General features: G+C 41.8%; 1 protein-coding gene across 7 annotated transcripts in view; it reads left to right on the top strand.

The window, feature by feature from the left end:
* The window catches only part of AFF3 (ALF transcription elongation factor 3), a 561,437-nt gene that overhangs the window by 503,707 nt on the left and 30,466 nt on the right, over window positions 1–27,264 (top strand). For 5 of the 7 annotated variants that reach the window (XM_075916945.1, XM_075916939.1, XM_075916954.1 and 2 more), the window contains 5 exons: window positions 7,166–8,200; window positions 10,846–10,970; window positions 14,661–14,862; window positions 16,080–16,204; window positions 22,524–22,577. In XM_075916945.1, coding sequence (XP_075773060.1) covers window positions 7,166–8,200; window positions 10,846–10,970; window positions 14,661–14,862; window positions 16,080–16,204; window positions 22,524–22,577 — 1,541 coding nt within the window. The remainder of the gene's footprint in view (window positions 1–7,165; window positions 8,201–10,845; window positions 10,971–14,660; window positions 14,863–16,079; window positions 16,205–22,523; window positions 22,578–27,264) is intronic. The other 2 variants (XM_075916933.1, XM_075916923.1) reach the window with 1 other exon arrangement.

Genomic DNA, 27,264 nt, shown 5'->3' with positions numbered 1-27,264 from the left:
CAATGCAGTCCTCAGCACTGCTACCCCAACCACCAGCACTGCTCAAACCGGCACTACAAAAGAGTACGCTAAAGCAGTCGTTGGCACTGGTGCAGTTCCTCCAGCATAGTAACATTGAAGTTCACCCGGTGCCACGATCACCGGTCTTCCGCACCAAACAAACTGTTCATTCTCTTCCATCTCTGGCATCATCCATTTCCTATAGTGATCCAGACACAGGACCACAGGATAGCAGATTTTCCTCCCAACATTCTTCCCCCACTCACAGAAGACCACCTGAAGAACTGGGACCGATGAAGCAAACCCATAGAGCTCCTCCACTTCACTGGTACAGATAGCCCTAGCCATATGCACAACCCTCATATCCTTGTCAGTGGCCAAACTGGGACCCAAGGTCCTTCTACAGACATCACTATATGACACTATCAACACCAGCCAGAAGAGCTATTACATCTTCCCCGCACCAAACCCAGGACATTCATTCTATAGGCCAAGAAAAGGAACTTTCTGAGGATGATAAGCATGAACCAATTGAAAAAGAACAGAGGTCCCCACTCCATAACTCTTCTTTGTCACTGGATGATACAGTGATTCCAACAACCCCTACTCCCATATATGAATTGAAACACTTTCAAGAGCTCTTTAAGAGGGTGGCTATGGCTCAAGAAATAGATCTCCAGGAAGCCCAGGAAAAACAACACAGACTTCTGAGTATCCTGCAGCCCTCTACCAGTATGAGGACCACCCTTCCCATGGACAAAGCCATTTTAAATCCTGCTGATACAATTTGGCAGACACCTGCATCAATCATGCCCACAAACAAGAGAGCCGATAGGAAGTTCTTTGTACCTGGTGACGACGTGGACTTTTTATTTTCTCATCCACAACCCAACTCCCTTATTGTGGATGTAGTCCATCACAGAGCCAAATACTTACAGTTCCACTCTATATCTCAGGATAAAGACCATAAATGCCTCGATATTTTTGGGAGGAAAGTATATTCTTCTGCAACCCTACAACTCCATATAGCCAACTACTCTGCACTACTAGCAGACTATGACCAAACAAACTATAGGAAACCCCTGCCTTATGACGGCCTGAGTTGCAACCCCCCCCCCCCCCCCCCGCACCTACAGCCATTTTTTAAAGTGCAGAAGGGTCTGAAAACCCCCAACTTACATCCTCAGCCTGCATTTACAACGGCACCTATCGTAAATGTGGGTTCAAATTATGACGCCCCTGACTTGTGACACTATCCCAGGAACCGATCGTGTCGCAAATCGGGGGCAGCCTGTACTCCAAACTCCAGGATCTTTTAGAGCACATCCCAGATCAAAAACATCAACAACTTTAGGCAGTTATACAAGAAGGTCAGGCGATTTCCCATACAGCCCTCCAAGCAGCCTTTGACATGGCAGACACAGCAGCCGGTAGAATGGCAACTGCTAGCATTATGAGGAGAGCTTCATGGCTACCAGCCTTCAGTATTCCATGCAAGACTCTCATACTATACTCTTGGCATGTACACTCCCCCTAACAAACGAAGGACGTACACCTCCTATCTCAAACCTCGGGACACCTGTAGACAGAATCAGAGACCATTTGACTTCAGACACAAACAACAACCACAAAACACAGGCCACAAAGACAGGCTTTTACATCTCAGTCACCCACTTCCAATCAGCAATTCTGAAGGCTTGCTGGGAGGGCATGAGCAACTTCTCCACAGCACCACAAATAAACATCACACAACCTTCAATTTGCTCATTGTCTGTGGCCCTTTTCCCACCACTGGCCCAATAAACATCAGACTGATGGGCCTTGGAAAGAATCAAATTTGGCTATTCCATCCCCTTTACTTCTATCCGTCCTACTGATCCCCCTGCCCTGCTCTTCAGGGACCCTTCCCACGAGAACCTCTTACACTTGGAAGGTCAGAATCTACTAAAAATAGGTTCTGTGGAAATTGTTCCATCTCGTTACTAAGGAAGGGGGTTTTATTCCAAATATTTCCTCTCACAAAAGAAAACAGGAGGCTTGAGATTGATACTTGATCTCAGAAGATTAAACAAGTACATACGCAACTAAAGGTTAAAGATAGTGATACTTGCCACAATTATACTGGTACTAGACAAAGGAGACTGGTTCTCAGCCCTTGACCTGAAGGACACTTATTGTCATGTAACAGTCTATCTAGCTCACAGATGTTTCCTATACTCTGCCGTTGGCACAGACCACTACCAGTGTTGAGTTCTGCCATTTGGCTTATCAACAGCTTGAAGAGTCCTTTCCAAGTCACTGGCAGCAGTCATAGCTCAGCTCCAATTCATCTCATACAGCACAGTAGGGATATGCCTCCAAATTCTTGGCCATATGGCTGCCACAACATATGTCGTTATGTTTGCAAGGTTACATATGAGATGCTTTCAGACCTGGCTTGCCACTGTACATGTCCCTTCTAGAGATCCCCTACACAAAAAGATATCTGTCCCACAATTTGTACTTTCTTCTCTAGACTGATGGCCCAATATACTCCAAGGGGTTCCCTTTCATCAACATGCACCAGTTTGCACCATAACTGCAGATGCCTCCCTCCTGGGTCAGGGAGTACATCTAGAGAGTGACACCGCCCATAGAAAGTGATCTTTTCAAAAAACCAAGTTACACATCAACATACTGGAACTCAGAGTGGTCTGCAATGTCTGCCAACACTTCCTCCTATATATCCAGAACAAGTGATCTGAATCCTTATGGACAACATCACCTATATCTACTATAGCAATCACCAAGAAGGGGCCTGATCAAACGTCCTCTGTACAGAGGCAGTTAAGCTATAGAACTGATGCATCCAACACTGTATCACAGTCACAGTGACTTACCTGCTCAGGTCCCTCAACACCATGCACACGCTCTTGGCCATATGTTTTCTGAACAACACCAGTGGGAGATAAATGCTATTGCTGTTCACAGCATATTCCACAGCTGGGGATACCCTCAGATTGACTCTTTGTGATCCTTACAACTGCAAATGTTGCCTCTTCTGCTCCAGAATGGACCTTGGGAAAGGGTCACTTGACAACACCTTCCTTCTCTAGTGGAAAGCACCTCTCCTATATGGTTTCCCCCAATACTCCTTATTCTCCATGTTATTCAGAAAATATGAGAAGACCAAGCACATATCATAGTCATAGTACTATCATGGTCAAGACAAACTTGGTTTCCATACCTTGGCTGACTAGCTTTCTGCAAACTCTGCCATAACACCCTAATCTCCTGTTTCAGGATCATGGTTGCACACCACATCTAGACCTAACAATGCTGCATCTCAAGGCATGGTTACTCCATGGCTCCATGATGCTGAAAACATCTGCTCAGATAGAGTGAAACAAATATTAATAAATAGCCCATGCCTCACTACCAGGCATACTTACACATACAAATGGAAACAGTTCTCCCTATAGTGCCAATGCAGGCAACACATTTCACCCACCGCAATACCTCTCTCTGATATACTTGATATCCTATTGGACTTAAAGGAATCTGGGTTATTCCTTATCTCACTAAAAGTCCATCGAGCCACTATCACGGCATTTCATGACCAGAAGATGGCTTCTCTCATGCCATCACCAAGCGCTTCAGTATTGGCATTCAGAATACATCTCCCATGGTCAGACCTTCTACCCCAGCCTGGAACTTCAATGACGTCCTCAAGAGTCTCACAAGACCCTCTTTGAGCCAGTATCCACATGCTCTCTTCTTCACCTTTCTCATTGCAATGACATCAGACAGATGTGTTGGAGAAATAGCCGCCCTCATCCTCCCCATACACATTATTTTCACCAATTCAAGGTAACCTTATGACCTCATCCCAAGTTCCTCCCTAAAGAACTGTCCTTCCACATCAACAAACCGATTCACCTACCTACCTTCTTCCCTAAACCACATGACAATGCAGGCATCCCTCCATACACTCGACGTTTGATGGGCTATTATCTTCTACTTTGACAGAACTAAACCCTGAAGAAAGTCTATGAGGCTTTTCTTTTCAATAGCTCAGGGTATGTCTACACTACAAAGTTAGTTCGAACTAATGGACGTTAGTTCGAACTAACTTTCCTAGGCGCTACACTAGCGCTCCGTTAGTTCGAACTTAATTCGAACTAACGGAGCGCTTAGTTCGAACTAGGTAAACCTCATTTTACGAGGATTAAGCCTGCTTTTAGAGACCTCTATCCTGTCCCCCCTCCGTCTCCTCTTTTCTAAGCTGAACAGTCCCAGTCTCTGTAGCCTTTCTTCATCTGGGACCTGTTCCCAACCCCTGATCATGTTAGTTGCCCTCCCTTCTCCCAGCCTTTCTCTTCCCCTCTCCCACCTCCTTTTCCCAGTCTCCCCCAGTTTTTTTCAATAAAGACAGAGTCAATGTTGGAAGAAACGTTATCTTTATTTTGTACATCAATAAGAAGGGGGGCTAGGGAAGGGTAAGTGGAAGGAGGTGAGGGAGGAATGGGGTACGAGCCCCCGATGGGGACGACTGGGCTGGCTCTGCGGGCTTCTGGGGGTGGAAGCTCTCCTGCAGCCCCCCAATTGTCCCCTCTCCCCAGATGGCAGCCTGCGGCAAGTGCAGCCGGGCTGATATCCGAGTGGTGTGATGTGCCCAGTGTGGGTACTCCGGGCACTCCAAGCCAGAACTTCTTTGCAAGCGGGGCACCCCTTAGAACTGTGTGTCCGGGGTGGGGGTCGGGACCCTTTAAGCGCAGCCCTCGGCTAGCCTGAGATAGCATCTCCATGCTCTAAGTCCTCCTTTTATGCCCTGACTGCACTGCTTCCGGCCATCCTTAAGCCCTGTTCAGAGTCCACTCAATGTGGACTTGCTAGTTCGAATTAGCAAAACGCTAATTCGAACTAGTTTTTAGTTCTAGACGCGTTAGTTAACTAATTCGAACTAAGTTAGTTCGAACTAGCGCTGTAGTGTAGACGTACCCTCAGCGATTAAAGATCAGGGCATATCTCCCCAATATCTTTCTAAATGGATCTTCTTATGCATCCATACTTGTTATACCTCTCACAATAAACAACCACCACAAGTAAAAACAGCTCATTCCTCCAGAGCTGTAGTCACAACTACAGCCTTCCTCAGTGATGTCCTACTGGCCAACATCTGTCGAGCTGCCACCTGTTCCTCCTACCATACCTTTGTTAAACATGTCATACCAACTGGACCAATCCCTGCAGCCATAGCAGGTCTAGCTGTACTCTCAACCCTGTCCGGAACACAGCTCCAAAGCCTACCTCCTGAAACCAGACACTGCTCTTCAGACACCTAGGTTACATCTACACTGTAGTCTTCTTGTGGAAAAGCTTATGCAAATTAAGCTTGGTGTGGAATATTGCCATGCTTCATTTGCTTAATTAATTAGCAGTTGTTTTTGTGCAAGAGGCTCCTTTTGTGCAAAAAAACCCCATGCGCAAAAACGGCTGTTCATTAGTTATGCAAATGAAGTGAGGTGATATTCCACACCGAGCTTCATTTAAATAAGCTTTTCTACAAGAAGGCTACAGTGTAGACATAGCCCTAGAGTGGAGCACTGACAGGGACCAGCACTTGAAGAAGAAGAGGAAGTTACTCACCTTGTGCAGTAATGATAGTTCTTCAAGATGTGTGTCCCTGTAGATGTTCCACTACCCTTTTTCCTCCCCTACTTTGGAGATCAGACAGCTCTTTCCACAATAGAGAAGGAACAGAGAAAGCCATATCACTCATGGAGTCAGCATACACCGATGGCTCTAACAGAAGCCAACTGCACATGTGTGACCAGGCAGGGGACTGCTATGAAAAGTCTCTGATTGCCAATGCGAGCACGCACCGACACCTAAAGTGGATCACCCACAGTGATATACATCTCAAAGAACCATCTTGACTGCACAAGGTAACTTCCTCTTATTCTACTTCTTCACTGTTCAAACACCATTGTGATTTAGATGCATGCTTAAAACTTGAGCATGTTATGATACAAATGAGGAGAAAAATTAATAGCTACACAATACATGTTAAATGATGAACTGGCAATATCTCCACACTCAAAAATGTTTGGATTATCTTGCATGATTCTAGCATTTGTATACCAGGCTGGGCGGGGGGGGGGGACAGCAGTATCTACAAAGTTAGCTAAATAATGCAATTAAAACTCCCTTCTAGTGCCTAAATATCTTGTCTTTACTAGCAATGTTATAAGACACAAAATCTATCTCCCTTTTTTACTGCCTATTCTTTATTCTGTAGTCTTTTTTTCTGTCTTTCTATCATCATTATATTTTCTTTCATTTGGAAAGTTGGAAGCATTTCCCAGTAAAGTGGATGTCAATAGCTCACTGCATGAATCACCTTTTAAGAAGTATGAATCACAGTAGCTGTCCTCCTTCCCAACCTCATTCAAAACTGAAAAATACCACTTCTGCAGCACACCCTGTCTCTAACAGACTGAACTTTCGTCATTCTGTTCTGTTCCTAACGTCAAGGCCCCCATGAATAGCAGAGGAATTTTATTTAACTCCATCACTGGGTACTCTAATAAATGTAGTACATTTAAAGAGAGCACTAGCTTTACACTCTCTATGGGTATGTCTACACTACCCTCCTAATTCGAAGTAGGAGGGTAATGTAGGCATACCGCACTTGCAAATGAAGCCCGGGATTTGAATTTCCCGGGCTTCATTTGCTTGAAGCCGGCCGGTGCCATTTTTAAATGCCGGCAGTTCGAACCCCGTGCCGCGCGGCTACACGCGGCACGGAGTAGCTAGTTCGGATTAGGCTTCCTAATCCGAACTAGCTATACTCCTCATTCCACTTTGAATTAGGAGGGTAGTGTAGACATGCCCTATCTGTCTTTTATGTCATTGGGTTTTTTTCTTTGATTCCACCACATTGGTGGCAAGGCTTCTCTCATATTCTAAGGTACCAGGTAAAAAGAAGTATTAATTCCAGAAGCTGAACCCTTACCTTGTCCAGTGAGACCAGCATAGCCACAGTTTTAGATAAAACACAATGTGAGCCCTGTGGTTTAGTTATTTTCACTCGGAGCTTATACAGCATCTATACCAATACAGACTGTGACATTCCTCACAGTTGGAAATGTATTAAACACTGTTTTGTTTGATTTGCTTTCAGCCTGAGCAGCCATCATCAAACAAGTGGCAACTGGATAAGTGGCTAAATAAAGTTAATCCTCACAAAACACCTATTCTTAACCAAAATGATAACCATGGACTGGAGAGCAATCAGTATTATAGCAGGATAAAGGATAAAGGACAGGAGTGTGAGAAAATACCAGCTATTTGCCAAACTGACCTTAGAGACAAGGAAATTAAGAACCCCAGCAAAGAGGAGCTGAGGCTTAGAACTGCTAGTAAAGCACCAGGAAATAAAGGAGGGAAACAGAAATCACCTTCTACCACTGGAGCTGTTTCTGGAGACAGTGGCCCTCTGAAAAGGACGACTTGTAAAAAGCAGCCAAGAAGAACAGAGAGGACCTCTGGTGGGGATGCCTTGAACTGCCATGCATCTGAGGATCTCGCCTTGAGCCAAATATTTTTGGAAAATAACATCTGTGAACAACCTAAAGCCAGGCCCTACAGCAGCAGAACTGGGCACAGAAAGGAATCCCGCTCTGCCGCTGCATGCGAAAAGAGACGCACCAGAGGACCAAGCAAAACTGCACCCAAATCCAAGGAATTTATTGAGACAGAGTCATCGTCTTCATCATCATCTTCAGATTCAGAATCTGAACAAGAGGAATATCCTGTGCACAAACCTCAAACTGTGGCCTTTGCTTCAGGGGGAAACGACCAGAGGTTGAAGGACTCCGTGATCAGTAACACCAACAAAACTAACAGCAGCTGCAGTGCCTTTGGCTCCATTAATGCCAGGACTAGTAATGATATAGCAAAGGAGCTGGAGGAACAGTTTTACACGCTGGTTCCTTTTGGCAGGAATGAGCTCCTGTCTCCTCTGAAAGACAATGATGAGGTAAAATCACTGTGGGTCAAAATTGATTTGACTCTTTTGTCCAGAATTCCAGAGCATTTACCTGAGGAGCCATTGGCAATGAGCACTGGAGCAAAAGAAGAAGCTAGCCTTCAGCAGAGTAATAGTACAGACCCACCAGCAGAAAAGGTTGTGCCAAAATCCAGAAGGAAACGCAAGGTAAGCTGTATTGGGTTTCTTTGATTTTGGAGGGGCTGTACGGGAAAGCCTGTTTTGTGTATTCCTATCTGTCTGTCTATATGATCTATTTACCCAAACAGTATAACGTGTATGTATGATGCATTTAACAATAATACCTTATTTGAATTCGACTTTCTGAAGCAGTGTTTCATCACAACTCAGTCCCCTACTGTGTGCGTCTTTGAACTAACAACAGTCCTTTAAGGAACAGGAGAGGAAAAATACTGATAAGCAAAAGTAAAATTTCTAGCCAGCAGGGGTCAAAGTTGCCAGAGCCCACAATGCATTTCCAGTTGACACATTGTCATTCCCCCCTCATGAAAACAGTGCCCTTTACAGGTTTTTTCTCAAAATGTGGACATCTGAAATGGATGCCTATCAGGAAATGAGGAGAATGTAGCAGTGTGAGCAAAAGCAATACTGAGTCTTCACTGTGTGGGAGGGCAGGAGAAGGGAGATAGTGAATAGCATCTGTGTCATCTCAAGATGTTGATAAAGGGCCCGATCCTGCAAAGGTACCACATGTAGCTTAACTTATGGTGTGCTGGTAAATTCATGATCCATTTGGGCTGATCATTTTTCTCAGTTATATCAGTACAATCCTGTGTAACTCAGTGGGTATAACTGAGTCCAGACTTTAGCCCAGTAGCAGCCATTACACCAGCCAGGGATAGACTGAGTGCAGCACCTCTCTGGTTATGTCTTTCCTGCAGCCAAGACTTACCTATATTTCTCACTCTGCCAAAATGCACCAGCTTTACACCAGCTGAGGATTTCCAATCCCCATCTGTCCAGTGAGAACAGCTTTCTAGTGCAGCTCTCACTCCATGGCTACATCTACACTGCAGGAATTTGTTGGCAGAGGCAATGCAAATGAAGCGCCCATTTGCATTTCTCGTGCTCTTATTTGCATAGTCTCCTCTGATCTGTTTTGCGGAAGAGGTTTTTGCGGAAAAAAACGCAGTGTAGACGGAGCCATTTTGTGCCAAAAAAAATAAACTCTTTGGCACAAGATCCCTTATCCCTCAAAAAAGGAGGTATACAGGATCTTGCACAAAAGGGGGTTTTGCCCTGTCTACACTGTGTTTTTTTTCCACAAAAACCTCTTCCAAAAAATGGATCAGAAGAGACTATGCACATCAGAGTGCAAGAAATGCTAATGAGCACTTCATTTGCATTGCCTGTGCTGACAAATTCCTGCCATGTAGCCATAACCCATGTGTAATTCTGAACACAGCTCAAACATCGTACAGAGAGACCCACTGAGCTTCCCTTCTTTCACAGGAATGTCTGCATTTCATCTGGTTTGTACTGCCTAGAAAGTAGTATGCAGTAATCGTGGGAGAGTGACCAGGAATGGTCAAAGAATGGCAGAAGCATAACCATAGCTGTGCCACTATGACCCAGGAAGGGTCAATGGGATATTACCTTCTTGTGTACACTAGAGAAGACAGAAAGGCACAATGAAAAAGGATAAAAAAGGGCAGAAGACAAGGAAACAGCACCTGACCCATTATAGATGAATGTCATAAGGGTACAGCAGGCACATTGGTATAAGCAGAAACAGGTTTAACTGCTGCAACCCATCACTATTTTCTAAAAACATGGGTAAACTAGCAACACAAAGAATGTACTAAAGATGTAGGATGATCATCATTCCCAATGAAGGAAGGCCAAGCTATAGACACAATACTAATGCCGAAACACCAGGCCTGCCTGTATTATGTAAATAGACAGAATGCTGTTGCCATGAAGGAAAGCAATGAGTGAAGCCCACCCAATGGGTAACAGAAGGAACTCAGTCCTGTAGGAGACTGGACCCTTGATAACAATGGAAATGGATATGGAGTTCGTAGGCAGGAAGGCGAGCAATAAGAACATCTGGAGAAACCCTAAGAAAAAGAGAGATAGTAGGACTTATGAAACAATGACAAGGGACTAGGCCCACTAACATGGGGGTAAAGAGGGCAACAGCCCTGGGGCCCCACAATTCAGAGGGGACCAGGACTCCCAGACAATACCGTTGCTACTGCGGCAGTAGCGGAAGTCAGCACTCTGGGCCCTTTAAATCGCTGTGAGTTCTGTGCAGATCTGAAGACTGAGAGGGGCATGTTATGCTCCAGGGAGTCCAGAGGACCCCTTCCACGCGAAGCCCTGCCCCTTCCTGGAGTGCGGAGCCCAGGGGCCCACAGAGGCTGTCGGTGCCCCTGCAAAGGACATGGGACCCATAGAAGAAAGTAGGGGAAAGAAAGGAAGAAAGTGAAAGGAGACCAGTCTGGGTGTGAGTAAGAGATGTAGAGGAAATTAACAAAACAGATATAAAAAGATAATGTCTAGAGATGAATGGAGATAAATGGTTAAAATAATTGTCACTTTTCTTTCCTACTCCTTTGCTTGCAAGTTGTCTATAAAAATGTTGGGCATTTCAGGGCAGTGAACTGTCTTTCTGCATGTCTGTATAAACTGTGGACTATATAAATAAAATTAAATAATAATAGTTAACACTGGGTTACATCAAACTACAGGCCCCAATTTATTGTAATACCCAGGAATCTTTTGCATCTGTACATGCGAGTTGTGTCACCTATAAAATTCAAAAGATGATCATTTTTCTCTTCATTCAGTGTGAAAATGAAGAAGAGGATAGGGAGATCAAAAAGACTCATTTAGAGCGAGATTGTTCTTCACGATTAATTGCCTCTGCCCCAGGTACTTCAGCAGCAAATCATTGCAACAAGAATGAACATAGGTATGCAATTTCCTTGTTATTTAAAATTTAGTCTCTACAATTAACTAAACCATAATATGATCTGTTCCTTGGCATTTGATAGTGTAGATTTTTTTTAATTATCACATTTTATGTATAAAAATTATCCTAATTAATTTTCTCTCTCTCTTGCTCTCTCTCTCTCTCTCTTTTATTTTTTTTTATATATATATATATATATATATATATATATATATATTATGAATAGTTATAATATGCTCCTAACATAATTGTACTCATATTTTTATTCTGTTACATAAAGAAGTTGTGAGTTCCCAAATGTTTGGATCCAGGAATAAATAATTATAGCAACAAAAGGACAGTAAACTGAAACGTTACAGTATTCCTAGGAATTGTGTTCTGGACATCATTCCAACTAGGTTATCATGCTTATTCCTTTTTACCCACCACCACATTGTTATGAGTTTCAAAATCAGACTTTGCTTATTATATATCTCATTTCAATATAATAATTAAGCAGTGTACCCTGAGGACAAAATAAAGAAAAGTACTCGAATTGATGCTTGGAATTCTCAACTCTTGCATACTTTAAGCACCAGACAATCTAAAGATTACAGGCAAATATTTTCTATACTATTTGGTATGTTTAGGACACACAACTTGTTGTGACTATAAAAACAGCCAAAATTCCAAAGGATACAAAGCATGAAATGAGTGATGAAAATCCACCTATCTGTTTGCAGAGATTTGTGCAAGCTGTCTTACTATCATTCTGTCAGTTCTATCATGCACAGTTTCTTCCTAGATTGCTAGCAAGAAATTTGAGTCATGTATCACCTTAGATTTCAATTGCATGCTGCTTAATACAGCCAGGTTATTGAGATATTAAAAAAAATCCTTTTCATTATATTTTACAGGGCAAATGCAAAGAGGTACCTTAAAATTGATTATTTTTTAATATTAAATCATAATTAGTATTCCTTGTATATTCATTTATGTATACTTATTTCTCTTTTCAGCATTGTAGGTTCTGAACAATTCTTATTTATAATATTGAACAAATGCAAAGGAACAACTTCAGATACATTTTGTATATTTAAAATATGCATTTAAAATATCTGTCTTCCTATAACTAGCCTATGTTACATAAAATAAAAATATCACATGTAGTAGTGTATTTTATTGTGGTTGATAGGATGCAAGTATACCATTCCTATTACCAATGTATCCTACAATTTTACATCACTGTCATTCTCAAAATGATCATCAAAGTCTGACATGTTTACCATTCTCTGAACCAGTTTTTTCCTGGAGTTAATTCCACACCTCCTAAAAGTGATAGAATGTGTGTCACATGTAATACAAGCAGAGTTTCCAATACCAATCGCATATAAAAAAGACACCAAATAAGTTCTTAAATGCTCCTTCCCCATCCCCTATTCTTTTTTCCTTTCCCCTCCCTTCAAGGTAATTATGTAGATTGTATTACCATAACATCTCCCAATCCTTAATGTTTTTATCTTCAGAACCTTTCTGTGAAGTAGGGCAGTCCTGTTATCTCCATTTTACAAATGGGAGAACAAGGCACAGTGAGTTTAGTGACTTGCCCAATGTCATGCAGAAACTCATACAGCATGTTACTAAACACAAGTCATCCTGAGTTCCATGCTAATAACCTAACCACTTGATTATCCTTCCCCATGCTGTTACACTTCAAAGCAGCTGCAGCTTCTTCAGGCTACTTTATCCTTACCCCCTGGTAATGAGAGGGCCCCTACCAAATGCACGGTCCATTTTGGTCAATTTTATGGTCATAGGATTTTATAAATCATGAATGTCATGTTTTCAGCTATTTAAATCTGACATTTCTAGAAACTTCATTTTTGTAATTGTAGGGGTCCCGACCAAAAAAGGAGTTGCAGGGGGGGTGTCACAAGGTTAGCCTGGGGGAGGTGTCCTTGCTATTCTTACTTGTACACTGTTGCTGGTGGCAGCACTTCCTTCAGAACTGGGCAGCTGCAGAGTGATGGCTGCTGGCTGGATGCCCAGCTCTGAAGCCAGAGCCACTGCCTGCAGCAGCAGCGCAGAAGTAAGGATGTCAGGGTATGGTATCCCCACCCTTCTGCACTGCTGCTGGCAGGGCACTGCCTTCAGAGCTGAGTGCCTAGCCAACAGCTGCCACTTTCTGGTCACCCATCTCTGAAGACAGCGTAGAAGTAAGGGTGGCAACATTCTGAACCATGCTAAAATAACCTTGTAGTTCTCTCTGCCCCTGGAAATTTGTTTTGGGTCAGGACCCCCAATTTAAGAAACAATGCTCTCCACTGTGAAATCTGTATGGCACAGGGTAAAAGCACACAAAAGACCAGATTTTACGGAATGGGCAGCACCAGATTTCACATCTCTGATGTATTTTTCATGGCTGTGAATTTGGTAGGGTTCTGATAATGATGTAGGAACCCAGCTGATCAGGACAGAGCTTCTAGTTGAAAAAAAATAAAGTTGGAGTATCAGCAAGAGGCTCCTAAATATTTTAAATTAATTTTAAAATCCATTATCTTTTCTTCCCAAAAAATGACTATTGACCATTTGCTCACCTTGACTGTCTCTTTCATATGAAGTGTAGGCCCTTAAAAAAAACCTTTAGCCATACTTTAAAAGTTCCACCTTATGAGCCCACAAAGGTATAAATAATGAGCTATGGTTTCTGCCTCCTCAAGTTTTTAAAGACTCATAAGATAAATGAATAAGTATTTGGTAGCCTAATGTTTAATTAGTCCTGGTCTCTGAAATGATGTGGTGAAACATAGTGTATTTTGTATCTTATTCACTTTTGAGACAATCTATATTAAGGGTCTAGTGTCTAATACACTACCTATAAAGAAGTGCAAACTGTACAAAGGAATAAGCTGAGTGAAGGGAATGTGCATTAGAATATTCTATCTACTCAGTCTCGAATTTAGTAACAATGCAAAATTATCTCCCTTAAAAATGTTTATACTCTGTTGGTTTAATTTTTCAGTTAAGTATTTTCTTCAATTCAGTACATGGAAAGTTTCTTTATAGTTTATTGTTGTTGTTGCTACTTGCTTGGTTTTCCTATTTGTGGCTTCTCTTAAAATGGCTTCTGTAATGCAGCCTTCTCTTTTAGTGGATGTAGTAATGCACATTGTCTTGTTTTCATTGTGAGCTTACCAGCACATATTTCTTTGTCTTCCAAACCTGCCCCAAATTACTGTAAATTAAATTACCAAAACCTGGTTATTGAGAACAGAGACATCTTCTAGCACATTCCCTGTTTAATTCACATATGGTTTTATTGCTGGGGCCTATAAATTGTCACCTGTTATTGTGAAATAGGACTCCATAACCTAAAGTTACACGTTAGAGCCTCATCTCCTTCTCCAAGTAACCCTTAAAAGACAGTGAGCAATTGCCCATTTATCTCCTTATTTTTTCAAGTACTCTGACAGAGACTTCGTAATAACCCCAGAATGAGTATTTACCCTGGAGGGAAAGAGAAGAAACATGATCCAAATTTGTAAATGAACTCTAGGTCCTGATACTGTAAAGTTGTTTCCAGACATCAATAGACTTCATCTTGCCAGCAGGTTTAAGGTTTTAAAATTCAAAGTTTTGATAATATATAAAACATTTGCCTTTCTCAAAGTCAGCTTTCTGACACTCTATTACTGTAATTTCCATTTCTAGCTTGGCAATACCAATAAATAAAAATGAGAAAATGCTTCAGTCGCCCATCTCACCCCTCTCTGATGCATCAAAACACAAATACTCCAACGATGATTTAACTTCTTCCTGTAGACCTAATGGCAGCAGTCTATTACCTTCCATGTCCTCCAGCAAAAAACATAAGAGTGAAATCCAACCACAGCCACATCCTTCAGACTTCAATGTAAGTTTATGTTGTTGATCAAGAGCCTATATCTGGCAGCAGGAAACTGAATTTTAGCCTGAGCCTCCTCAAGTCACTTCTGCTCAGGGCAACTGGCCTGTTCCAGAAAGGGGTGAAGAGGGGGAAGAGATGGGGGGAAGTAATTATTTCTGATCTAACTTTGAGATGTTTTGTTTAAATATGTTGTTCTAAATTAGTTAGGTGTTTCTAGAGTCTCTCACAAATACACTTAATAAACAGAAAGAAAGAAAATTAATTATTTGAAAAACAGCCTCTATAAAGGGCCTTGAAAAGGCATTTTTAATGTATTGGACTGACCAATTTCTCTTTGTAAATGTACATTTTTAAACACCATTGGTTATGGACTCATTTGGTGTTGTAATTATTTGATATCTGGAAAATAATTTAAATTCCTTCCAAGATAAATGTGTTGGGAACTGGAAGTAAAAAGTCATTACTTTATGATCCAGACCTTTAGCTAATGCATTCCACTGCAGTTTTCTGCATAGCCTGTCACTGCTTCATTTGTTCAACATTTTAATAGTCCTTAAGTTTTATGTATCTGAATATTCATCTGAAAATATCCCACTGAACTTATCTGGGTGTCCCATACAGAAGTTGAGAGCTCATGAACTGTAAATGTCAAGGTTGGCTTTGGTTTAGCAAATCTGCCAATCTGTCCTAACTACCAAGACCACGTGATAGTGTGGATTACTTACAGAGAATGCAAGGTGTTAGATCATGGAGCTTTCTATGGAGACCATCATTCAATTGTCTAAAGCAGGAGGAATTTCTTTTGTCTGAAGCAGAAGGAATTTTGTTCTGTTGCAATTACTGTCAAATAAGAATAGCAGCCCAAATTGGTGTACATTACAGCAACAACAACAAAATCCAGTCAAGACATTGAAACATGGCTGGACATGTGGAATAACAACAACTGGTCTATGATTTAATAACTATACTCATTGTGTTTTGGCCCTTCAACTAGTAACTAATAATTCTGTTTCTTCTTCATATCATCTTGAAACTAGAAAGCTGTTTACAAATAACGGCTAGCAATATCTGTGAATTTGTGGCTATCAGTGACAAGTTAGTTACGTGTCCTCCCTGTTGAAATAGTGAGCAAACCAATATGCAGACAAACTTCCATTGTTTATTAGTTGCATTTTCCAACTCAGTGGTCAAATTCTCAATGTGTTCTGTATTGTTTGTTGTAGAAAACGGTTACCATAAATTCAGAAAATGTTCTCTGCAACAAGCCACACTCCCAAACAGAGACTTGGCCATCTTTATCCTGTGCACACAAAGACTGCAGAAAAACAAAGCTCATCGTCGATGATATGTAAGTACAAATGCCTTTTTTTTAAAAGCTACTGTTTTATGAAATAAAAATAAATCATGCCCAAAAATAGCTCAGGCATGGCCAATGCCATCATGGTATGATACATTTTTAGCTCACTGAATTGTAAATTGAACATATTGTACAACTCCTGTTATTGTTATTGCAAGTTACACATCTACTTCTCCAAACACTGAACTAGATCCCTACACCATCAAGTTTGGTAAGAGGTCATTTGATTTGCTTCTTGAACCTGAAATATATTTGAATCCAGAGGTTGTGTTGTTTCATTGTTTTTTTTAAAAAGGTCACTTGCTATTTATAGTCAGAGAGAGGAAAGATTGGGAATTGTGCTGGTTTGGATATTGTAAAGCCAAAAACCAAAAAGGATTTAACTCTGTTTATTCAAATTCCCCATTGCTCCTTATAAAAAATGGCTCCACCGTGCAGTCATCACTCATTTAAAGGATTTTTAATGGCTTGTTCATTTTTCAAGGTACTTTATCATGTTACATATCAAAATAAAGTTTAAATTCCCATTGGTTCAAATAGACCCGTTACCTTGCAATGACCTGATCTTTGAATATTTGTCTTTCTGAATAAAAGGGGTGAGATTCTGTGTAAATTACAGTAGTCTCCCAGGACTGCTTTTCCCTAGGAAAAAGCTCATCAGTATGAATTAGAAGACAAAATGCAATCAAGAAACAGTTACAATACAACTGTTGTACCTCGGTCTGATGCTTCCTCAACCTGCTGATAAGAAACGGAGTGAGGTTTTTTTTTTCAGAATGCTGTCACAGGCTCTAAGACTGTTTTTTCACTATCTCCATCAACTCAGAGGCTTTTATCACTTGCTTTCTCCATTAGTGATACATGTGACTTTTTCTGGCAGACATCTGCAATAAAACTGCTTAACCTTTTCAGAGAGAGCAATACAATAAAAGCTGTTCCCGTGTAGTGCCTTCCATGCAGCATGTCCCTAAGCAATTTGCAGCCCATAAAAATAAAAAATAAAAGCAATCTAAAAAGCAGAAATAGATAAACAACAGAAAATAAATATATCTTAATTTTCCCCTTAAAAATAGTACAATAGGCAGCTACTATTTATAAGTAAAGCATTTCCACAATTATCCTCTGAGCCCTTTGTCTAGGTATCATCAGAAATCCTTGACCTTCAATCCCAAAATGGTACGTATGGAGGTCACTGAAATGGGGTGGATTAGACTGATTGCAAATATCCAAAATTAGCAAAATTGACTCACACATCAGAAAGATCAAATTAGCAAACAGAATTTTTCAAATTCCTCTGATACCGTATCATGGGTTTTGAAGAAATGCAACACATAATTTTAAACCTACTCTATCTAATGCCCCTAACGATGGCTTTCCCCAAAAAATTATGCCCAAAGAAAATTCCAGCTATTAAAGAACAAAACTCTAATTACAGTAATCCAGCTGTAGATTATATTGTCCGCTTTAATCAGCGATCATACTATAGAGAGAGAAAATCCCACAAATTTGATTTAAAACAACCTCTCTGATTTGCTTCAACCATTCAAGAACTCTTCACTTTTTTCCCCAACTTGTTTTCCTCAGATCATTGAAAACAGTTATATCTAATGATACATCGGATCACAATTAGGTGAATGAAAAGTATCTTGCTGAGCAGAGTACCTATTATGAAACTGGATTTGCCTAAATTAAAATGCAAGCAAAAATCTGCTTTCTCTGCATGTTGTGAATATGCTTCAAGACGTGCTATGAAAATTATGTGGGGAAGTTCTGTGGCCTGTGTTGTTCACAGCAGGACCGATAGCACCATGGGGCAAGGGATGGGGAGGGCCAGATCTGCCTCAGAAGGGGTGTGGCCTCAGCCAGAAAGGGTAGATGTGGGGTAGCCAGCCCTCAATGCCACCCAAAGCATGATGCACACCCACACATACCCAGCCTTCAGAGCCACATGGAGTGGTGCTCTGGCAGCGATTCAAAGGGGGCCAGGGCTCCAGCTGCTACCACCACTGCTGCAGTAGCAGCAGTGGTGATCAGGCACCCAGGCCCTTTAGAATCACTGGGCCTTGGGGCAATTGCCCCATTTGCCTCCCCGCACTGCCACCGTCAGTGGGCCTGGTTATTCAGGAGGTCAGACTAGTTGATCACAGTGGTCCCTTCTGGCCTGAGGATCTATGACTCTGACATGTCAGGCATAGAAAGTGACTTCTGAGGGATATATGAGTTACTGTTTTCCACACTGTATACTTCACTCAGATGTACAGGATTTGTTAGCCATTTGAAATGTACGCAACGGTATACATTTTAGAGGCTGTGTAATAACATCACAGATTTGTCTATACTGCAGTGTAAGCCAGAGGTTAATAGGACTCGAATCGGCTGATCTGTGTTAGAGAACCTGAGGCTTGAGTGTCCATATTAATTCTTAACCCTGTGCTGAGAATTTTCTAATGTAGGTTCAAAGAATTGGGGGCTTTGGTGTCCACCCTCAGCACACAGACTCGAGTCACACTAAAGATATCTCACACTGCCAACACGTGGCCACTTTAGCCCTTCACTTGTGGTGCACTGTGGGAAAGCTTTACTGTCCACCCTGCCCATTACAGGAAGTTTAAACAGCCTGCCTTCACAGTCTGCCGAGCAACATGGAGAAGTTTTCTTGCTTGTATTTTCACTCTGTATCAGAAGAGCTTCTATGAGACTCTGATGGACATTTCAACAGCATTTTCTTACCTAGGAAAGGCATCTGAGAGAGTTTTGGCTGGAGTGGGATAAGGAATCAAAAGAGGACGAGTACCCTGGCATGGCAGACTCATAGCAGCTCTATTAGCTTTTTAACTTTAATTCCAGGGATTCCTTCCCTAACTCCTCCACCCCACCCCCACCCACAAAAACCCAACAACAATAAAAAAGCCCCAGGGTATTGCATTTACCTGGTTCTGGTGCAGAATTAAATGACTTCCATGCCAAACAATCAATATTAAGGTTTGGCCTTCTCCAGCCTAACCCCTAGCACCTCTGAATCCACTCATCCTCTCCCAGTGAGGGGAAATGACCATTCTCATTAAGATTGCCTCAGTCTGAAGACTTAGGCTACGTCTACACTGGCATGATCTTGTGCAAAAACTCTTTAGCACAAGAGTTCTTGCGTTAAAGTAGTTGTGCAAGAGAGCGTCTACACTGGCATGTGCTTTTGCACAAGAGATATGCTTTTGCACAAGAGCATCCATGCAGAGTGTAGACACTCTCTTGTGCAAGAAAGCTCTGATGGCCATTTTAACTACAGGCAGTCCCCGACTTACGCGGATCCGACTTATGTCGGATCCGCACTTACGAACGGGGCTTTCTCGCCCCGGAGGTCGGGGCGAGAAAGCCCCGTTCGTAAGCTGCTCCGGTGCCCCTGGTCTGCTGGAGACCGTCTCCAGCAGACCAGGGGCACCGGGCGGGTTCCCGCGCCTCTGAGGCTTTGCCAGAGCAAAGCCTCAGAGGCGCGGGGAACCGCCGCTGCTGCCGCTTCAGTCTGGGTGCCTGTGGTCTGCTGGGGACCGTCCCCAGCAGACCACAGGCACCCAGACTGAAGCCGCAGCCGCGGCGGGGTCCCTCACCTCTGAGGCTTTGCCAGAGCAAAGCCTCAGAGGCGCGGCACCCCGCTGCCGCTGCGGCTCTGCTCCCCGTGTCCCTGGTCTGCTGGGGGGGGGGGCGCAGCTAGTGTGCTCCCCCCTCCCCCAGCAGACCAGGCTTTTGTTTTGGACTCTGGGGCAGAGCAGCTGGGGCGCTGCCAATTGGTCCTGCAGCGCCCGCTCTGGGCACTACTGGACCAACCTGGCAGCACCCCAGCTGCTCTGCCCCAGGCGTCCCCAAGTCAGCTTCTGCTGAAACTGACCAGCGCTGACTACAGGAAGCCCCAGGCAGAGTTCTTAAGTTGATTCTGTATGTAAGTCAGAACTGGAGGTCAGTTTCAGCAGTGTCTGAATCTGGACGCCAGTTCCGACTTACATACAGATTCAACTTAAGAACAAACCTACAGTCCCTATCTTGTACGTAACCCGGGGACTGCCTGTATAGGGTTTTCTTGCGCAAGAAATTCATGTTGCCTGTCTACACTGGCCTCTTGCGCAAGAACAATTGCGCAAAAGGGCTTATTCCTGAGCGGGAGCATCATAGTTCTTGCACAAGAAGCCCTGATTTCATACAGTAGAACGTCAGTTTACTTGCGCAACAACACACGGCCAGTGTAGACAGGCAGCAAGTTTTTGCGCAAGAGCAGCCTCTTTGGTGCAAGATCGCGCCAGTGTAGACACAGCCCTAATGTCTCCCCTGCATTCTCCAGGCTAATAGGCTCTATCAGGTTTGTTTCAGGCCTCGTGTTTATCTCTGAGAATTGGTCTTTTCAAGCCTCTCACCTGCAAATTGTAATGAAATTACAATTTCAAATACCACTTTCAAGTCATGCCCTTACTCCTTATTAATGTAAATTAATTAATGCAGTCTCCAGATTGCTACAAAGAAGACCAAAATGAATACCCCAAACAAAACATGGACATTGTCAAAATTGACCCCTTGCTGAGCATTTAAAGGGCCGAGAAGCAGCTGCAGCAAGGTGGCTGGTGCATGCTCTGAGGGCTTCACATCGAAGAAGAGGGATACAGGACACCCAATCAATTCTTCCATCAGCTCTACAGACCAGACAACAGCAACAGGGAGATGCAGAGAAATCACTTCTTCTCTGCCTTCCCTTGTGTGTGATGCATGGAAAGGGAAAGACTCAGAGCTGCCACTTTTGGTTCTTTACTGGAGGAGCAATAGCTCAGCATTTTGAGCATTGGCCTGATAAACCCAGCGTTGTGAGTTCAATCCTTGAGGGAGCCATTTAGCAGTCTGGGACAAATCTGTAAGGTATGGTACTTGGTCCTGCTGTGAGGGCAGGGGACTAGATTGTATGACCTCTTGAGGTCCCTTCCAGCTGTGAGATAGGTATATCTCCATATATATTATCTTTCCTCTCAGGCCCACAATCAAACATCACCTCTCCGACACAAGGGTAGGACATTAAGAGTATTTTATTGCAGGGAATACACTGTTTTCTGTTAATAAGCAGTTCTTTGCAAATTGCAAGAGGAAAAGTGACATGTACAAGGTGGGAGAGGGTTACATTGTCAATTATAAAAACATTCTATATACATGTAACAAACATGGTCTGTGGTTAGTGCACTGGACTGGGACTTAAGGAATACAGCTGGTCAAATTACAATTTTTTCAGTTCTCTAGCAACTCAAAAATATTGGAAATGGGGAGGAACTGTTTTAGGTCAAACGGAAATGAAAATGTTGATGACTTGAATGGTAAAAAAAATTGATCTAAGGTTGCATGATTTTTTTTATCATTTTTAAACAATTTTGAGTAACTTTATTTAAAAAACAAAGGATTGTTTTAAACAAAAAGTTACCTTGAAGCAAAATAATTAAAACATTTGATTTTGGAAACATAAAATGAAACTTTATGAATATTTAAGGTTTTCTTTTGGCCAAAACAATTCCATGAAATCAACACAAATTCTTGAAGTTTTTGGTCAACCTAAATCTGCCTTTTTCAATGCAAAATGATGTCAGCCAAAATATTTCAACCAGATCTAGACCAGAACAAAGTAGAAAAACTAGGTTTTAGCTAGGGATATTAAAATGTGTGTAAATAAGTAACCATGTAATGGAAGAAAATTTCAGCCATTACATGGTTACACACAGGGTGGGAGTCAGCTGTATTAGAGGCAACAGGAGAGAAGGAGACGGGAGCTGTTATGTATGGGGAGTGGGCTTTTAAGCTGGATTCCTGCGTGTACCAGCTTCTGCAGAGTTACTTGCCTTCTCCCCCCCCCCTATAGAGGCAGCAGCACAGGGGCAGGGGCAGGCAAGAGCCAGTGCTTATAGGGAGCCAGTTTTTAGCTGCCTGTCCTCCACACAGCTGCCTCTGATGTAGAGACAGCGGGGCCAGAGAACAGAAGCTGGTGCTTGTGGGAAGATGGCTTAAAAGCCAGCTCCCCGTGAGCACTGGCTCCCGCTTCTCCCCCTCACCACGTTTAAGCATGTAACTGAAAAATTCAGCAATTACACATTTACGCAAATGCACACATTTTGACATCCCTAGTTATAAGTACCTCAGAGGCCCAGTTTGGTAAAAATCCTGACATAACAAACACAATTTAGTAATGCCAATATAAAACAGCTAGGAATACCAAGTACAGATCATTATTTGGTTTAGGGCGCAATAGTCTATGCGAAGGCATAGCATCCTCTCCTTTTTTCTTACCAAATGTCAGGATCCTAGGCTGGGCAGATGGAGCAGTGGATGAAGCAAAGTGCACCATCCTTAGGTAAATATGGCTCTGCGTTTAGAATGATGATTTAAGTTGTTTTATTACATGCAGTTATGAAAGTCCTAGTCTGGCTTTTATAATACTTCAGTAATGCTCTCTCTGAAGAACATTAAAATATGCACTTGGCTACAGTTTTGATGGTTAATTGAACTTTTACTACCTGCTTTAATGTATCCTCATAAAGCACCATACACAGCGAGAAATAATGTACAAATGGTAAATTATGTAAATAAAACAGAAAACTACACAATATATAAACCTAGATGGAAAATATGTTAAAATGCGGTTATAATTAAAATTGTATATTGGAATCTAAGCTATGTAGTACTTGATAAATCCAATAATGTTGACTTCCAAAGAGATTGTTTTTGTAAATACTGCTAGCTTATTTTGTGAAGAACTGCTTTTATTGATTTGCTTTGTATGATTCATTTTTGCCTGCATTAATTTGCATTTCTTTTGCTAAATTATCTTCTACACTACCTATAATTCACAGACGAAAACAGATGACCGAGATGGTAAAGGGAGGTTCTCAGACCTGTTGTGATCTGTCACATATGTACAGTACATAGAGAAATAGACACACAAATATTCATTTCACCTGAATAGTAACACCATTCTTAGGCTCTCAGCAGTCTGGAAATTCTAAAAAGCTGCTATTAGAAGGAGAGTGATTATAATGCCTGAAGCCACGTTACCTCATGCTGTGATCATGTGCAACGTAAGAAGTAATGGACATGCTGTATTTCCTGATGGCTTTTGACAAGTTCCTAAAGAAAGTGGTGGGCTTTCTGGACAGTAGTGAATTGTTTGACCAGTTTTATCCAGGAGTCAGACACAGACATGGTACCGAGATTGCCCTTGAAAGTTACGCATGCTCTGCATACCACTGTGGAAAAAGAAGCCTGTCCTTGTTGTTCTATCAGAACTCTCAGTGAGGTTTTTTTATTTTGTAAATGGCTGGATTCTTTGGCACTGCCTAGGTGACTAGCTAGATGTGACTGAGAATGTGTTGAACTGGTTCCAGCAACGCTTGATGGAGCTACCCAGGCAGTGTGGTTGGGTCAGTTTTCATCAAGAGGAGTTGATTTTATATAATGCCGTATTATCCCAGCTCATTCCAATGAGAATTCACCCCGGTTCCTGAGTTGGCGTCGATGCTTAGCAGTCTGTCTGTTGCCTTTCAAAGAGTAATGTGATATAGTCCATGTTGTAATTCATCTCTGCTTTGCTGAAGAAGTCTATAGCCATATCAATATTGTGATATTCAGGAGTAAAGTTTGACATACAGGTAAATTTGTAACTAGATTGTCCATAAGTTAGTTATACACGCAGGCTGATGTCAAGCATTTGCTGAAAAACAAGGAGACAATTTTGTTTTTACTTATTTTGCAAGCACAGATTCCAACACCTTCTGGCAGAGAATGCCCAGGGCATCCCTTAGGCTAAGAATCCAAAGTGGGTTTGGGCTCAGACCTTCCTTTGATTTCTCCTCAGAGATCAAAGTATTTCTTATTTCACCTCAGGATGCCTCCCAACAGCAACATCCAAAACATCCAACAACTCAAAATAAAAGGAAGTTTATTCCATGTAGGAAAAAGAGAGAAGCCATGGGAATAAAAAATCTGAGATTACCACAAATACTGGTATTGCTACAAATCTCTTTGGGAGGGGGACCCAGTCACAGAGGAAGGTTAGGTAAATGGAAATGATCTTAAAAGATGCACAGATTTAAAATCATTATACATCGATAGGCTCTAGAAAACCTTTAGCATACTCTGTTGTGAATTTCACAGGTAATCATGTGCATCATTTGAGAAAGGTATAATATATAAAGTGCACAGGATCTGAGCTAGAGATGCTGAATAATTAAATTGTCCATGGATTCTGCACAGTAGAGAAGGGATGTGACAAGGTTTCTAAATTCTTCAGACCATAATAATCCATTGTGGGCCTGAGATACTGTATCTGCTAGAAGTGCACAGAACATTCTGAAGATTTCACTGCAGAACATCATAATTTGTAAATGACCTGTAATGCTGTATTTAAAGGGCCAAAAGGCACTTGTGTGCAAAATGTGAACTAAACATGAAACTTCAAACCTTCCTTGTATTGGAAAAATGTCATAATAAAAATCATTAGATAAATTGTAAACCCTCCAAAAAACAAAATATTGGCCTGTGTCTTAAAAACAAAATGGCTAATTTACATAAAATCTAACCAGAAATTTCATCTTCAAACTTTTTCACAGCATACACATTTGTAAGCTGATTAGCATGTTTGAAGATTTGTGGCATTGGATTGCAAAATTATAGTTATACTTGAAGGTCAGGCACATTTTTCACTATGGAGAGTTGAGTGCTTCTCTATTGGTATGTGTTTATTGACAATGTAGAATCTAGACATACACATATTTCTTTAAAAATTCCCTTAATGATAATATCTTGAAGAAATTTAAATGTGCTGTATTTGTGGATTTATGAATATGGACTTTTCTCCTTGAATGGGGGACAATATCACAATTTATAAAAATATGTTTTAATTCAGCCTTACAGTCCCCAAAGTCACATTAAATGACATAAATTAAATCTGTATGAATTAGACCTAGCTATAAAAATTAATATTCAATTATTTTTAAAAATCAATAATTCAATTAATGCCTAAAAATAAACTGCCAAAAATCAACGTTTTTGCACTGCAAATAATAGGGATGTCAGCGTGTAAACCACTACATGATAAACCAATAAGCCTGGGTTTATTGGTTAATCTTGTTGACTACAGGCACTGCCCCCTTCCCCCCCATACTGCTGCCTCTCTATCAGAGGCAGCAGTGTGGGGGGGAGTGGAAGCCAGTGCCTGTGAGGAGCTGGCTTAAAAACTAGCTCCCCATGAGCACTGGATCTGCCTGCCCCTTCACCCCCATTCTGCTGCCTGATAGAAAGGCAGCAGCACGAGATGGCAGGTGGGAGCCAGTCTGTGAGGGAAGCCAGTTTAAAAACCTGCTTCCTGTGCAGACTGACTCCCATCTACCACCTATGATACAGAGGCAGCAGTGTGGGGTGGCAGAAGCCCCTGTCCACAAGGGGGGGAACTGAGCTCCCCACAGACAGAGGCTGCTCCACAGCAGCAGTACAGTGTGACAGGGGGCTCCCCGGGAATGGACTGGGAGCGTGATAGCTGCCGACCTCACCCCCCAGGGGCTATCAAATAGTCGTATAACCACTAAAATGTCACTATCCAATTACACATATCTAACATCCCTAGTAAATAAAGAGGGGGCCCAAGTTAATACCCCGCATCCAGCTCAGCTCAAATTTAGGGAGCCTATTGTCTTTTCCATTTTGCACCTATCTATATAAATGGCCCTAATTGAAACTCTAACTCTCAACATGCTGAAACTTGGGGAAAGTTCAGTTGCAGCCTCCAGTCCACATTTTACAATTTGGGCCTTTCTATAAATAGTGCCAAGCTCTGCTACCCTTCCTCCTGTGGGGTAGCACCCTGCTGTACAAGTAGTCCCATTGACTTTAGAAGAGTGATATAAAGAGTAACCCACAATTACTGTTTGAAAGTGAAATATATTAAAGCACACTAGGGTACATTTAGTACACACCAACAGGGTCTGCATACACTAATAAATGAGCAACACGTTAGTGTGCTTTAGAAATCGCATTCCTATAATAGCGACGAGGAGTCCTGTGGCACCTTATAGACTAACTGAAGTGTTGGAGCATGCAAGTGGGTCTTTGCCCACGAAAGCTTATGGCTCCAACACTTCAGTTAGTCTATAAGGTGCCACAGGACTCCTCGCCGCTTTTGCAGATTCAGACTTACACGGCTACCCCTCTGATACTTGATTCCTATAATGCGCATTATCCCACAGACTACACGAGCCATTTGGCTCAGTGCATTGTGACAGAACCTGCAAAGGTGGAAATTATTACTTAAATAATGTGCATGTCTCATGTTAATATTTTCATTGCTAATCATAACTGCAGAATAACTTGCTAATCATAACTCTGGAGCAGTATTACAAGCTAGTGAGCCATTTACAAGTTTTACCATTAATTTCTATGTAAGTAGAATATAATTACATTGCCTATCTTACTTGGTTTTTGTAGGCTGCCAGGACACTTTAAACAAAATATACACATAGAGAAAGATTGTGCATGGTGGTGTGTGGTAGAAGAAAAATGTTAAAGATATGAGTTTGGGACGATCTTGCAAATGACAAAAGTGATAAATCCAAACGTTGGCCATCACTTGCTATTATATATTTTGTTTCATAGAATCATAGAAATTTAGGGCTGTAAAGGTGCATCTGCACAGCAGGGCTTAACTCAACATAAACTACGCAAATTGAACTACGTCAATTGCGTAGCTTATTGAGAAATAGCTTATTTCTAATTTGGGAGCGTCTACACAGCATTTATTTCAAAATAGAGCACTCTTCTTCCGACTTCCATTACTCCTTGCACAATGAGGGTTACAGGAGTCAGAGTAAGAAGTCCTCCAGCTTGACAGAATTTCAACATTATTTCAAAATTACTGCCTGCTGTGTAGATGCAGACTAAGTTATTTCAAAATAACACTAGTTATTCCAAAATAATGTTGCTGTGTAGATGTACCCTTAGAGACCTCAAGAGGTAATCTATTCCAATGTTTCTCAACATCCGGTCCATGG

Source organism: Pelodiscus sinensis, chromosome 1, assembly GCF_049634645.1.
Source record: "Pelodiscus sinensis isolate JC-2024 chromosome 1, ASM4963464v1, whole genome shotgun sequence".
Lineage (NCBI taxonomy): Eukaryota > Metazoa > Chordata > Testudines > Trionychidae > Pelodiscus > Pelodiscus sinensis.
This window is presented reverse-complemented; position numbering and strand designations above follow the sequence as displayed.